At 44.8% G+C, this 14,277-nt stretch overlaps 2 protein-coding genes and 1 long non-coding RNA gene across 5 annotated transcripts in view; 2 read left to right on the forward strand and 1 right to left on the reverse strand.

Moving 5' to 3' along the window:
• The first annotated feature begins 1,057 nt into the window (after positions 1-1,057).
• LOC120420606 (protein smoothened) lies at positions 1,058-7,174 on the forward strand. The gene is made up of 4 exons (XM_039583686.2): positions 1,058-1,803; positions 3,564-4,254; positions 4,317-4,530; positions 4,592-7,174. The coding sequence occupies exons 1-4, from the start codon at positions 1,747-1,749 to the stop codon at positions 6,888-6,890; spliced, it is 3,261 nt and encodes a 1,086-aa protein (XP_039439620.1). The 5' UTR covers positions 1,058-1,746; the 3' UTR covers positions 6,891-7,174.
• A 568-nt stretch (positions 7,175-7,742) lies between these two features.
• LOC120420683 (androgen-induced gene 1 protein-like) overlaps positions 7,743-14,277 on the reverse strand; it is a 51,527-nt gene continuing 44,992 nt past the window's right edge. For all 3 annotated transcript variants that reach the window (XM_039583794.2, XM_039583787.2, XM_039583782.2), the window contains exons 2-3: positions 9,341-9,561; positions 7,743-9,274 (exon numbers count right to left, since the gene is read on the reverse strand). In XM_039583794.2, coding sequence (XP_039439728.1) covers positions 8,932-9,274; positions 9,341-9,561 — 564 coding nt within the window. In that variant the 3' untranslated portion in view covers positions 7,743-8,931. The remainder of the gene's footprint in view (positions 9,275-9,340; positions 9,562-14,277) is intronic.
• Positions 10,337-11,599, forward strand: LOC120420731 (uncharacterized). Its single transcript, XR_005605893.2, has 3 exons — positions 10,337-10,840; positions 10,901-10,968; positions 11,046-11,599. It is a non-coding gene; the product is annotated as an uncharacterized LOC120420731 (long non-coding RNA).

A 14,277-nucleotide genomic window follows, 5' to 3' on the forward strand; every position in this document is an offset into this window, starting at 1 on the left:
GACCGCCTTAGGCAAAAATCGTAATTTAGCAATGTTCAAATCCAAATGTTGAAAAATATAATCCTTCGTAAAATCAGCACTTCTAAATATTATGGTATTTTTTTAGAATAAGTTGGTTCTGTTCGGATCTTTTTCAAAAAAAAATCACAGTGTTACCAATACTGTTTGGTGTTACATATTGATTTTTTAAATCAGAATAACTTTGTTCAATCCTCGAAGTGATTCTGGAAATCAGGCAAAGCCAGGTCAGATTTAACCTCCTTGGTCATTCGTTGCCTTATAATAAATTACAACGATAAAAACAAAGAAAATCAGAATTGGGTACTAAAGCCCTATGCCAATTTTTGTGTACAACGGTAAAAAACACGATCAAAAACCATTTCTGGTCACTTTTTTTTTCATTTTAATGCAAAAAACATTTTGATGGATCAACTATGGTCCCCTTGGAACAAGCTGTCAAGTTGGAACTTTTCTGTCAAGAAGGGCCGCGAGGTTAATTTTTCAAAATTGATTTAAAAATCCATTTTAAACTTTTTGTGGTCGTACAAAGGGTCATTGTACTCAGAAAAATAAGCCTTTATCGCTGTAAACAATTACATCAGCAATCTAAGCTTCATTTTAGGACCCAATTCCTGACTAGCATTTGCACATCAATGCTTATTTTACCCCGCTTTCCAATTTAGCTTACGTTTTGGGCGTTTATCTCCCTGTACACATTTAGCTTTACACAATAATCGAAAATTACCCAACATTACCAAACAAAAATTTTATTTTTAGTTATTTTTACGGATGGAATCTAAAATTTACTGAAATCAAGGTGTAATAATTTAAAATCTTAATTTGAAAATCTGTTTTCAACGCCGTTTCAACGACGTTTTCACTCTTCAGTTGGCTAAAAATGTGTGTTTGTTCAAGAAATGTTTTGTTATGTTCTGTTATTTCGACGCAAAATGTGTATATTATAAAATACACGTGTAAAACTTCAATGAAACGCACACACCCAAACAGAAACGTCACTAAACGAATGAATGAAGCCCCGCAGCAGCAGCAGCATTTATTTATCTGCCGTCCGCCTGTACGTGTGTGTTGTGTTCTTTTGCTGCTGCTCCACCTCGCGCATCGTCGAGGGTGGTCTTTTTAATTGATGTTTGTGATAGATCTTCGAGGAAACAACGAGAAGAATCCTGCCAGGAGTGACGAACCAGGTAGAAGACACCGCAACGCCTCCTTTGTAGTGTGGTGTGTCAGTTGAAACCGGAATTCCGGCGAACTTGTTTAGTGTTTTGTTTTCTCCTGTTCGGGATCAATCTGGTTCCACACATCCGGTGAAGCGTTACGTGAAAGGAATTCGATGACCAAGGTGCCCTCCCCGATGCCCGCCAGACCAACAACAGTCGCTATCGCATAGATCTTAATTACGGTTGATTGACTAGGAGAAGGAGTCACCGTGTCTTAATTGGCGTGGGCGTTTGAGGGTGGCCACAGGTCGCGCAAAATCCTGCGGGGTGGCGACGACGGCGCAAGCAGCTCAGCTCCAATTACGGAGCTCGGTTTAGTAACAGCAATTAGTCAATTAGTATGCACATCAAGCGGGGGCAGCTGGCACTGGCTCGTCGTACGAATAATTTGCCATCGGGTGTCGAGTCGTCGTAACAGATTCCTTCCCCTCCTCTCGATTTGGATTGGGGAAGCTGTTGTTGGGATCAATCAATCTGGCTGCCGCAAGGATCTGCTGGAGCAGGAGAGATGGCTGCGGCAGATTGTCCGCGGGGCAGTGCAGCTTCGACTTGTAGATTATTAATGGTAAGTTTTTACGACTCAATTGTTTCGTGAGGGGGGTTTGGTTGGGGATCCAGCTGCGCAGCAAGCAGTTCATGGAAGTGTTGAAGCGCTCCAAAATTGCGGATTGTCGCTGACCAGACGATTGATTTGTTCTGTTTGTTTGAATGATTAGCGTAAAAGTTCAATGGAGAGGTGATGATCGCTCTGCATTTAATTCCAATTCCAAGGATCGGCAGCAAATAGCAGCAGCCATGTTGACAATCGAATTCACACTTTACATAATTTCTTATGCACATGATAATATGCATACTAATTGCTTGAATAAGTTTCTTATTCACTTGAAATCAATGTGAGGTTGTGAAACCAGGTGACGGAGACTCTGCAACTGAAATGCAATGTCAACTGAAGCAAATCGGGACTGTAGTCTGAAGTGTGGTTTGTGAACACATTATTTTTATAGTTCTCTATCTTTCCTATCCAAAGTATCAGAAGTTGTAGCAATAACATGGCTTTTAAAGTTATAAAAAATCCATATTAAAATAACGTTGGCACTATATTTTTGTAATTCGGAATTTAAATATTTATGTATCTCGAAGCCGTTGCATCGTATCTAAAAATGGTCAAAGACAAACTTGTAGGAAATTTTATGGGCTTTCCGAAAAAAATACACTGACAGAAAAGAACACGCCACTTTTAGGAGATTTTGTGATTTTTAATTTTAAAAGTAAAATTTAAGGGTAAGCGTTTTTTTTTGCTCAAAATTTTTGTGAAAACAGCATAAGATGTTACAAAAAGACTCACGAAAAATGCAGGATGGAGCACTTAAAAAAAAACTAGAATCATTTACTGCAACTGCTTTTTTGAAAAGTGCTCTAAACGTCAACATTTTCAAAAACTGAATACGGGAATCGATTCTCCAGACAACTTTACATAAAAGTCTCCATATTGACCACTGTCCTAAGTCCAACCCTTGTGAAGTAAAAGCAGTTTTAAGAAAAAATTTTTTGAAAAAAAAATGGTTTTTTGATGGTTTTTGACAATTTCTATATGACAGACTTGATTTTTCAGTCTCGTAAATGTTTTTACCGGGAATCTCGTCCAATTTCCCATAAGATTGTCTTTGACCACAAAATTAACTTGTTTGTTTTTTATAGCCCTAAAAGTGTTCCGAACATTGTCTTTCTCTTTAATTCAACCCTGAATTGTTACTTTTAAATAAACTGATTTTTGCAGGCTTGCTTAGAAGCTTTCTTTAAATTTGGTCGTAGAAGGCGTAGATTGCTAGATAAAATTTTGGTGTCTTCAACAAACTTGCTTGGATTGGTAAGCTCAACAACATAACAAGACAAAAAAAATCCCATAAATATTCCTGAAAAGTAAGATTTTTAAAACACCTTAATCGTGAACCACTCTAATTTTCTACCAAACCAAAAGTTGCCCCTTTCTATTTGCAACAATTCTTCTGAAGACACCAAAACTCCAAAACTTTATCATTTTTCTGAAAATCTATTTTCCACTTAATTTTACTATCTAGACTACTGTGCAATGTGGGAAAGGGAAGTAATTCGTGATTGTAGACGGTATTGTTTTGATTTGCAGCATGTTGAACCAACTGTTGTGGATGTAGTTGAAGCATCGCTGAACGGGGTTTCTCTACGTTCCATTTTCAAGAAGATTTTAAAACTTCAATAGATTTTTGTTAAAATAAAGATAAAAATCTTGAGGGCTTTTTTAGAAATTCGAAATTTGTTCTCGTGCTATAAAAGTTGTCCTTCCAACAGTTACCTCACAAAATGGCAACCTCGGTGGCATTCTTCCTCACGCTTCTGCTCGCCGTCAACGCCGCCGGTTCACGGGGAGTCGCAGATGCCAAAGAGTTCACCCCGTCCACCAACCTGATCACGCCGGCCGACACCGCCCCCCGGCTGGAACCCATCAACGGTACGCGCAACTTCCGGATGCACGGCAAAAAGGGCAAGGACGACAAGACGTGGTTCGATGGGCGGGAGATGCGCTACATCTACTGCGTCCGGCCGGCCAAATGTGAACCCATCCGGCACAAATCGTGCCTGGGATCCCCGCTACCGTACGCTTCCATCAGTTTGGACCTGACGGATTCGTTCAGCCAGGAGCAAACGCACGACAAACTGTACCAGTACAACGCCCTGCGTAACGTGCCCAAGTGCTGGGCGGTGATTCAACCGTTTCTGTGCGCCGTGTTCACACCCAAGTGCGAAAAGATCAACGGCCGCGAGATGGTCTATCTGCCGTCGCTGGAGATGTGCAAGATTACGCTGGAACCGTGCCGGCTCCTGTACAACACGAGCTACTTCCCGGAGTTTCTCAAGTGCAACGAAACGCTGTATCCGTCCAAGTGCAACAACGACGTGCGCGAGGAGATGAAGTTCAACGCTACGGGGCAGTGCCTAAAGCCGCTGGTGGTCGCGGATTCACCGATGAATTACTATAAAGGTTTGTGTTGGTCATGTAAGGTCATTCTCATTTCTGAGAATTAAACGACGCTTGCCTTCCAGATATCGAGGGTTGCGGCCTGCAGTGCAAGGATCCCCTGTTTACCGACCACGAGCACCGCCAGATCCAGAAGCTGATCGCGTGGGGTGCCGGCGTGTGTCTTACGTTCAACCTGTTTACGCTAGCGACCTTCATCATCGACTGGCACAACGCGAACAAGTACCCGGCGCTGGTGATCTTCTACATCAACTTTTGCTTCATGGTTTCGTGCTTGGGGTGAGATTCTGGTTTGGTTCTGTAAAATAAAAAAGTTTAAGACATTTTCGTTTTTTTTTAGGTGGCTCGCCCAGTTTACCCCGGGAGGACGCGAGGACATCGTCTGCCGCAAGGATGGAACGCTGCGCAGTTCGGAGCCGAGTGCCGGTGAGAATCTGTCGTGTATCATTGTGTTCATTCTCGTGTACTATTTCTTGATTGCGGCCATGGTGTGGTTTGTGATTTTCACCTACGTTTGGCACATGAGTTTCAAAGCGATTGGGAAGATCGGCAAAGATCGGATAGATAAGAAGGGTTCGTACTTCCACTTGATCGCGTGGTCGCTTCCGCTGGTGTTGACGATTACGATAATGGCGCTGAGTGAGATTGATGGAAACGGGACGGTTGGGATTTGCTTCGTTGGGTACATCAATCATCCGATTCGGGGCGGATTTTTGCTTGGTCCGGTCGTTTGTGTGCTCTTTATCGGAGGGTACTTCTTGGGACGAGGGTTGCTGACGCTGATCAAGTTGAAAATATCAAGCAAGGAAATCATCTCGGCCCGAGCTAGCAAGAAAATTCGCCAGACGATCGTCCGAATGGGAATCTGCACGATGTTGACGTTTGTCTTCATCGTTGCCACCGTGTTCTGCCACATTCACGAGTTTCGGCATGCCGAGAGTTGGGCGTTGTCCTTGAAGAACTACATAATCTGCCAGATTTCATCCACGTACACCGACGTAACGAGCACGTGCAAGCTGCAGAGCCGACCGAGCGTGGCCGTGCTGCAAATCCATCTCATTTGTCTGTTTGCTTCCGGTATCGTGATGTCCTCGTGGGTGTGGACCAACTCAACCCTGGAGACGTGGGGTCGTTATTTTCGGAGGCGCTTCAGACCAGATGTCGAGGAACCCGTGAAGCTGCAGAAACATAAGGTGATTGCGCAGGCGTTTGCCAAGCGCAAGGAATTCCAGAACCAGGGCCGCCTGTCCATCTCCTTCCACAACTCGCACACGGATCCGGTGGGTTTGAAATTTGACATCAACTCGGCGATTGGAAGTCACGACTTTAGTTCGACCTGGGCGAACAATTTGCCACGTTTTGTTAACCGGCGTTACGCGCTGACTGGAGCGGCCACCAGTTCGAGCCATGACCCCAGGAAGAACTCGGTTGACTCGGAAATTAGCTTCAGCGTGCGGCACGTGTCGGTAGAATCTCGACGAAACTCGATCGATTCGCAGGTATCGGTAAAGATTGCCGAGATGAAGACCAAAGTGGCAAGCCGCAGTCGGGCTGGAGTGAGTAGTAGCAAGCATCAGCACAAGAGTCGGCACCAGCGAAGGCGGGATTTCACGGCTTCCGGTCGAAGGTACAGCCGGAAGGAGAGTAGCACCTCGGTGGAATCGCAGATCATTACGGCCATCCAAAAGGGGAGACATTCCTCCAGTGGAAACAGTCAATTCTTTGGCGCTACCAACATGCAACGTCGGACCGGAATCGGTGGCATGGACGCCGACCAGCTGAACGACTTCATCTCCAACGGAAAGCTGCTACTTCCGTTCCTCCACCAGCCAGGGCTGACGACTTCGGAGGACGATAACGCTTCCAACGCTTCGTTCAAGGTTCGCGATTCCAAATTTGATGTTATTCTCAAACAGATCGGCGGGAACGCAAGTGGACCGTCCACCCGGATCGATACGGGCTGCCAAATCGAAGAATACCACTCGAGCGACGACGAAAAGCAATGCCTCAGGCAACCCAGCAGGGATGAATTCGGCGGAGCGAAAGACGGCATGAAGAGCAGCAAAGAGGGAGGTCGCAACAGCAAAAACAGCTCCAAAAGCGTGCGCAGTAAAAAATCCTCCTCGCGGCAGGGAACGATCCGCAAATCCCAGCAGAAACACTCCCGAGCCAGCCAGAAAAGTTCCCGCAACGAAAAGAAGGAGAAAAAGGAAAAAGCTCGCGAGCGGGAACGGGAAAAGGAGCGCGAAAAGGAACTTGCCCTGATCGAGCGCGGTCAAATGAGCGACTTTAACGATTCCTCGTTCACCTCCTTCTGCTCGGAACTGTCCCCGCTGAACGTCAACAGTTCGTACTCGGGAATCTCGCTGGCGAAAACCAACTCGCGCAACTCCAAGCGCAGCTGCGACGTCGGCATCCAAGCGAACGCGTACGAAATCGCTACGCAAACGCTGTCCTCGTTTGAGTTTAGCGAAAAGGCCATCAAGAACGAAGAAAACGAAGACATTTACACCGAGAACCACCAGCTGCTGGGGCCGAAAGTGGCGCTTCCGCACGTGGTGGGCAGGAAGCGCGAAACGGTCGACGTCAGCTTGACCGAAGCGGAAAAGCTTAAGCTGCTGCTGCTTCCGTCGAAGTAGATGCTTTACACTAACTAACGGAAAATACTCGTCGTAAGCCTCAAGTTCAACAAGGAACGATTTTTTAAACTCCTTTTTCTGTACACAAATAAAAAAATATTGTTTAAGCTGTACATTTTAAGCTAACCAGTTAGTTGCTAAACTAGCAACTACTTTACTACGTTAGTTGCAGCTTATTTCCGAGAGTCGTTGCACGATTTATACAAAAGCAACGATGCCTTGTAGTGGCTTATTGAAGTAGTCAAAAGGCTCATTTCGCACTGACCAGCAACGCACAGGAGCAACAAATCAAAGAGAAGCATTTAAAACAAAATCCGTTAGCTTTTGCGCACAGTACGAACAAAAACAGAGACAATCTAGGTACATTTAAGAAGTTAAGGACTAAGACTGATTTTAAGTAAAAACGCAGTTAATCGAATCTCGGAGTGCTTTAGAAGCACTCTGCTATATAAAAAAAATGAACAAATTTCCATATATCTTCCACAAAATGGAACAAAGGTGAAATCTCATTTGTGCTATATTACAACGAAAATCAAGATAGTTGAGCAAAGCAAAACGAATTTGCAACGAATATTTTTATAAACGCATGTTTGAATGTAGAATAGACTAGATATTTAGTGATGTGGCTTTTTTACGGACGTGCATTTAACGAGAAACGGAAACATTTATTCGAGTGTTAAACTTAACATAACTTTAAGTTCAGTAGAATACAAAAAAGGCATATTTTACAAAGTTTGGTAGTTTCGTCTCTTTGGATGACAGTCCCTCTCAACTGATTCTAGGATTATGCAGACAAGCATGGCAAATTGTGTCTGTAAACTTGTCTTGAAATTCGTGTAAAAAAACACAACGTTCTATGTTTGATTTAATTAGAGTTTATTACGTTCACAATACATACTTGAATTACACCTGTTGGAAAAGTAAATTTTTCTTGATTCTTTTTTATCTCTCTAGTAAATACAAGCTCAATTCTGATCGCCGACGCCTAAATGTGAAATAAAAAAAATATCGGATGCTCGATTGCCATTGGCCGGTTACACGACGTGATAAATACTAATTTGACTGCTTTGAAACACCTAAATACGTTTTGAAAAAACACCCTCACCGTGTCGTGCCGCTAAATGAAAGGCCCAAAAAATGGTCTCTACCGGGATTGGGGTGGGGACAATTCTACCTACAGTGCTGCAATGACACACGACGCACACTTACGGCCCCGAAATACACAGGGGTGGTTCTCAACCAACATCCAAAATAGCATGGTGTTCGTTTAGAATATCGACTTTGGTCTTCGCTAACTGCTTGGTCTAATGATTTGCTAAATGCTGTTTTTCTAAATGTTTCTATTTAAAAAAAAATGCAATGATTGAGGAGTGCTACAGCTGGAGCGGAAATTAATGCCGATTTGGCGCTGGTGCTCGATTCTGTTCGATTTGCATTCGTCAAAGTAGTCTAATCTCAAACTTGCACATCTTCTCATTCTTTTAGTTTTTGTCGTTCTGTTTCCTCTTTTTACTAGATTAATTCTAGAGCTTCTAAAATACTATGAACTTGCCAAATTTCCAGTATTGGAATTTGCAGCAACCTGCAAGTTTGCGATTAGTTCAACTTTAACGTCTTTCACTCTGTAATGTTCTGTATTTGACTCCTTCCTTTATTCAGCACTTAAATGTTAAGCTAAACATTTCATACACTTTGATGAAGAAGACAAGTGTCCTGTTTTTAATCGACTCCTTCCGCCAGTTGGACCAATTGCATGTTTTCTAGATGAAATATGGAATTGTTAAACTTTTCTTATCTTAATTGAGAGCCAATTACTAGCTAGATCATCCGGGTATGTGGTATTAGTCTGCACAAATCACAGATGATGGATTAAAATTAGTTAATAAACCAAAATGAAGGTTATTTTATTTCTCAAACCTTTTTTTGAGAGAGGTACGAACCAACATAAAAACTAAACATGGAAATGCCAGCTGAAGGCTTTTTATTTCTCGTCAGCCAGCCGTCAAAACGCTTCAACACAACGAGAACATGACCCGGGGACTTATTTGGACTTCTTACTGGCGCCTTGGGCGGTCTTGAGTTGCTTCAGTTCTTTGGTCCAGATGAGGTTGTTGAAGAACTCCCCAAACAGGTACAGCCCCACGGAGAATCCCAGGCTAACCACGAAGAAAATGATGCGCTGGGGCAGGTTCAGCACGTCCAGCACCGGATACACCCAGATGCCGCCAAAGTGACGGATCACGTGCAGCCACCCCAGATAGCTGGCCATAAAGATGCCGAGCCCGGTGAGGCCGGCCTTGCGCGACGGATACTGCCGGAAGCTGGTGCAAATCTCCAGGATCATAAAGATCACAATGTTCGTGTGCATCACATGGTTCAGCCAACTGTCGAGAGAAAACGGAAGAAATTAATAAAATTCAAACCACACAAAAAAAAACCTTCTCGCCTACCCCGGGAAGACCGCGTCCAGTGCCTTCGGAAACACCAGCTCCCGGTCGATGGCCATCAGCGTCCAGAAGGTCACGCCGACGTTCAGCGCCACCGGGAACGCGAACGCGGCCAGCATGTAGTCCTTGAGCTTCCGGATGAGGGGAGTCTTGCGCGGGGCCACCTCATTGGTGCCGATAAAGTCGTTTATGAGACACACCGTGAAGTAGATGGCTTGCAGGATCTGCGAAGAGGGATGGATGAAGTTTCGTTATGTAATCCGGTTGGTTTATAAGGGGGAAGATTTATTTCAAGTGTTTTTTTTACTGAGGGCAATCGCGTAAGATAAGAGCGTTTGTCCGATAGCCGGGTAGCTTATTAGCGTCGAAATAGCAACGCTCAAGGATTGTTTTAAGTAACATGTCATAACAATTTGTGATGCAGATTTAAAAATAAAATTTCGTCCATCGGTATCACAAAATAAGCTAACATTTTTTAATTTTTCTCTTTTCAGTTTATGCACCGGAATGGTAAGTCATTTCATTATTATTATTGCATTTATATATTCATTATTCTTGTACTGAACAAAGTGCCGCTAATACGTATAATTTTCTATAATTAGTTTTTAACGATCGAAAAAAGGTTTCAAAATTTGGAAAAAATGGTCCTTAGATTTTTGCACAAGAAATCTTTCAGATTACAGTAGTTGTTCGGTAACTGGGCGTTGTTTAACTGGGCTGCTTTTTAACTGGGCGCTCGATAACTGGGCCCTAGCCCAGTTAAAAAGCAGACAAACGTCAAAAAACCAAAACAAACCGAAATGACCGAGGGGTTAATGGATGCAAAAATAATTTTCAATGAATACAAAAACTTTTTTCAAACATTTATTTGACTTCAAGTCGGACTTGAAGAAATATGAAAAGTAAGCATTGTAAAAGAATTTCAGTAACTTTTATTATAATATTTCATGAGGAAAATATTATGCATCGGTGGTCCCCTCGTAATTTTTCGTTCAGCCCAGTTAGCAAGCAGTGTAGCAGTACCATCAGTACAACCCTCTGCCGTAAGAACGGCAGACAGAAAAGATGAATTCGCCAATATTTTAGCGTGCCATAATTATGGTTGGCTTATCTTCGCGCGCTACGCCTCGACCTAATTATGTCATGGGTTGAGCGCCACCCCTTATGGGAGACTTTCAAAATACTTTGCCTTGACCTGTTATGAGATCCGCACAAGAAGGAAGAATCTTCAGATGCTAAAGTTTGCGACAAGAGCACTTTTTTGACTCGAACGGGAGGTCGATGCACTCCAGTTCGGCAGTCAGAGATTGCAAATTCTTAAGAGATGCTTCGGCTAAACTCGCGCAATTATTGCAATTGTAATGTTGCTCGAGTTCTAGAGAACCGAAGTTGTTCTAATTGCACCTCTACTGAGGGTTCTAGGACTTCGACTCGGTCACTTTTACCCTGATCGTGGAGGAAGCAGGAGTGGTCGAAGGACCGTTTTGGAATCGTTTGAGTTAGGTAGTTTAAAGTCGTGGAAGTGTCTCAGTGGCAGAGGTTAATTCTGCAATTTTATTTTAGATCTCGCGGCTAGTGGTAGAATTAGGAGTAGGGTAGTGGCGAACCAGATTGAAACCCTGAAACTCCAGGTAACGTAGTTTATTGAGGTTACCTAAGTGCGTTGGCTAATTTTTGGGGAATTGGTTGGGCGATCTTCTCGGCACAGGTGGCAACCGGCATCATCCGTAGCAGAGCGACCACTCCAACCGACAACCCAGCGCTTCTGGACTCCACCAAGGGGTCGAAGTTCCGGGGTGAACCCCCAAGCAGCTCGTCCGTCAACATACGAGCTGGGCGGCGTCCATCAACACCTGCCGCGGTCGAACCCTCGACAGCCAACCGACCGAACCGGGACGGCCTCGTGGAGGCCTAGGTACACCACCAAGTTCCCGCGCGCATCCGCGCCGTCGTCGCAACCGACGCTATCATCGCAGCATCGTAGCTGCACACCTGTGCGCCCCCGCACACCGGAAGTGATGCCGAACGCACGCCGTTAGTGCCAACCCGTCTGCTGTTAGCCGCCGGCCGAACCATCTCGCCGTGGCCGAAGCGGTAAGCGCGCCACCACCTGCTCGCCGGATCGCCAACCAACACACGTAAAACCATGGTCGTGTAAGTACTTTTTCCCCCGACATGCGCATGATCGATCGTTGGCCAAGACTTTTTCCGCCAACCCAGGGTGCAACATAAGCCACCCCCACATGTTGCGTGATCGCAAACCCCCCCCAGTGAACATATTATAGCGATCCCCGAATGAATTTCGCCCCCCAAGCCAACGCACACTACTAGCCAAGCAGTGCACTGCAAATGAACAGGTAGAGAGACAGGAAAACTCGAGTGGTACCGAGGTACCGTGTAGGACTAGCATGCAGAAGATCTCTGGATCGAATCCCGTAGGGCCCAAAGTATTTCTTTGTAAACAATAAATTGTAGCTACTGAATTATGCGAACCTGAATATACGTTTTTTTGAGTTTCTGGAGTAATTTTGTGGTTTTTTCTAATGTTTTCTGAGGCATCTTTTCACGACTTTCGCGGTAGTTTTCTGTTTGGTTCCGCCATTCTGGCTTCTGAAGCGTTCTGGGGAAATTTGATTGGGGAGACTTTCTACCTGTGATGATAAGAACGGGGCAAGTACAATCTTTTGTTTTCTAGATCTGAAGTATTTTTTTTAGTTTGCGATCTTTTTCTTCCGTTTGTAGCGCCTCGGCTAACCGCCGAGTTCTCGGATGAGTCGGATCGTTCTCAATCGCAATTTTTGGCATCAAGGATACACCCGCCCTGTGGCAGGGTCTCATAGCTGGGCAAAGCAGCACATGATGAATGGTCTCCCTTTGGGAGTGGCGCTTAAGCCATTCGTTTAATTACGCCAATGCGATCCGACCGACCGCCTCCGGTTACATTTGGCGCCCAACAAGATTTGGCACGTAAATTTTCTTAAGCGAATTGATTTTTTTTCTGGACATTTTTCTTTTGATTGATTTTTTTTTTGAGTTCTCGCAATTTGATGAACTTTTTCGTAAATTTTTTCTTGTAAATAATTTGTAGCTTTTAATTTTTCTGAAGTTTTGAGGCAAATTTATTTGGTTTCATCAATTCTTCCCATTTTTCTTATTCTTAATTTGTAGTTTTAATAATTTTGTAGTTTTAGAAATTTGTAGATTTTAAGAATATTTTTTTTTTGCTGCACCATTCCATTTAAAAATAATATTTTCAAAATGGCTCGGCTACCTTGTGCAGAATATTTGAATGCAGAGCAAGTTGATTATGAGCTAGGGATCCGCAATCAGCTGACACAAGAGAATGACGCTCTTGATTTGGTAGGCAAACAAACACTTTTGAGAACACTGTTCAAAAAAGACGTTAAAAACTGGCAAAATTACCATTCCCACTACATGATTGGTCAAGAAATTGAGGGGATTAAGAAACATGTCGCGTTGATTTACAGTGCTTGGCTCAAAACTGGTCGAACCCCAAAAATTGAGGCTCGGTTGTTGCATTATTGGTTCCGAACGAAACGTTGTATTGCTGTCTCTGAAGAGGAGAAGGCTCAAAGGAGAGAGATGGTAAGGGAACTAGAGGGGATTATGAGAAAATTTGAAATTGAACCACCTTCGCCGGCTCAGGGACAGCTCAAACTTTGGTTGAATCCTGGGCTAAATCCAGATCCAGGGGATGAGATTGGCGCAGACGGTAAGCCCGCCGGCGGTTCAGGAACACCCGGAAACGGTACTCCAGCACCGGGAAGCGGATACGGTACACCACTTACGCCGGGAAACGGTGGCAAGGGAGGTAATGGTGGAGAAACCGGAAATGAAGAGGTGGACATGGATAGACGCCTTGCGCATCTGGAACGGATGTTGTCCGGATTGACGGTAACGGTCACGGGTATGGCCGAGCAGCAAAAATCTCAGCTAAACCAATCTCAAGGCAGCAACGGAAATCAAACCGGGTCGATTCCGAAGGAGAAACCGAGATTGCGAGTCCGCCGCAGCGGTTTGTTTTCCCCGGTCGCAATCACAGACTCGAGTGATGACGACGACTTTGAATCGAGGAAACGTCACAAGGACACGGCAAAAGATTCTTATCAACGTGGGCAAGCAGGCAAGAACCGAAGGGACGATGACGATCTGTCCTCGCTTCTCAGTTACGGTTCGCGTGGGCGGAGACGACACGCTGAGCGGTTGGATGACCGGGATCTGCTGTACCGGATTGAGAAGTGGAGGTTGCGGTTCTCAGGGGACAACAGGTCCATGAGCATCGAAGATTTTCTGTATAAATTGGACACAATTTCCAGACGCGAGGGAATTTCTCAAGAACAGATCTTCCGACACGCTCACATGTTTCTTGATGGGACAGCCTCTGATTGGTTCTTTACGTTTGTCGACGAGATGGACAATTGGGAGACATTCGAGAAGCTGGTCAGGATTCGATTTGGGAATCCAAACCAGGAACAAGGTATTCGGAGCAGAATCCAAGGGCGGAAACAACACCGGAACGAGAAGTTCATCGAGTTTGCTACGGACATCGAAAGGCTCAACAAGCAGTTGTCAAAGCCGCTATCAACTCACAGCAAGTTCCAGACGCTCTGGCAGAACATGCACTCGCACTACCGGACAAAAATCGCACCCGGAACGCAAATCAAGTCCCTGAAAGATTTGACAGAAGCGTGTCAACGGATCGACGCTGTGGACACGAGCTTGAATCCGTCCGGGGAAATAGCTCACCAAAGGATGGTGAACAACGTGGACGTTGAAGAGAGCGAGAACGATTCTGAGGCGTCGGCGGATGTAAACGTGGTACGAACCCGTCAGGCGAGGGACAACCGGTACACGGCTAGGCGGCGAGAACAACCCGAGCAAGAAGGAGAGCGAGAAAACGTATTCCGGCAGCAACCTCC

The sequence above is a fragment of the Culex pipiens genome, chromosome 2, assembly GCF_016801865.2.
Source record: "Culex pipiens pallens isolate TS chromosome 2, TS_CPP_V2, whole genome shotgun sequence".
In the NCBI taxonomy this organism is placed as follows: Eukaryota; Metazoa; Arthropoda; class Insecta; order Diptera; family Culicidae; genus Culex; species Culex pipiens.

Coding starts and splice junctions, on each gene's coding strand:
- LOC120420606 (XM_039583686.2), top strand. CDS start 1,747: ATGGCTGCGGCAGATTGTCCGCGGGGCAGTGCAGCTTCGACTTGTAGA. Junction 1,804..3,563: donor CGACTTGTAGATTATTAATG/GTAAGTTTTTAC, acceptor TCCTTCCAACAG/TTACCTCACAAAATGGCAAC. Junction 4,255..4,316: donor ACCGATGAATTACTATAAAG/GTTTGTGTTGGT, acceptor CTTGCCTTCCAG/ATATCGAGGGTTGCGGCCTG.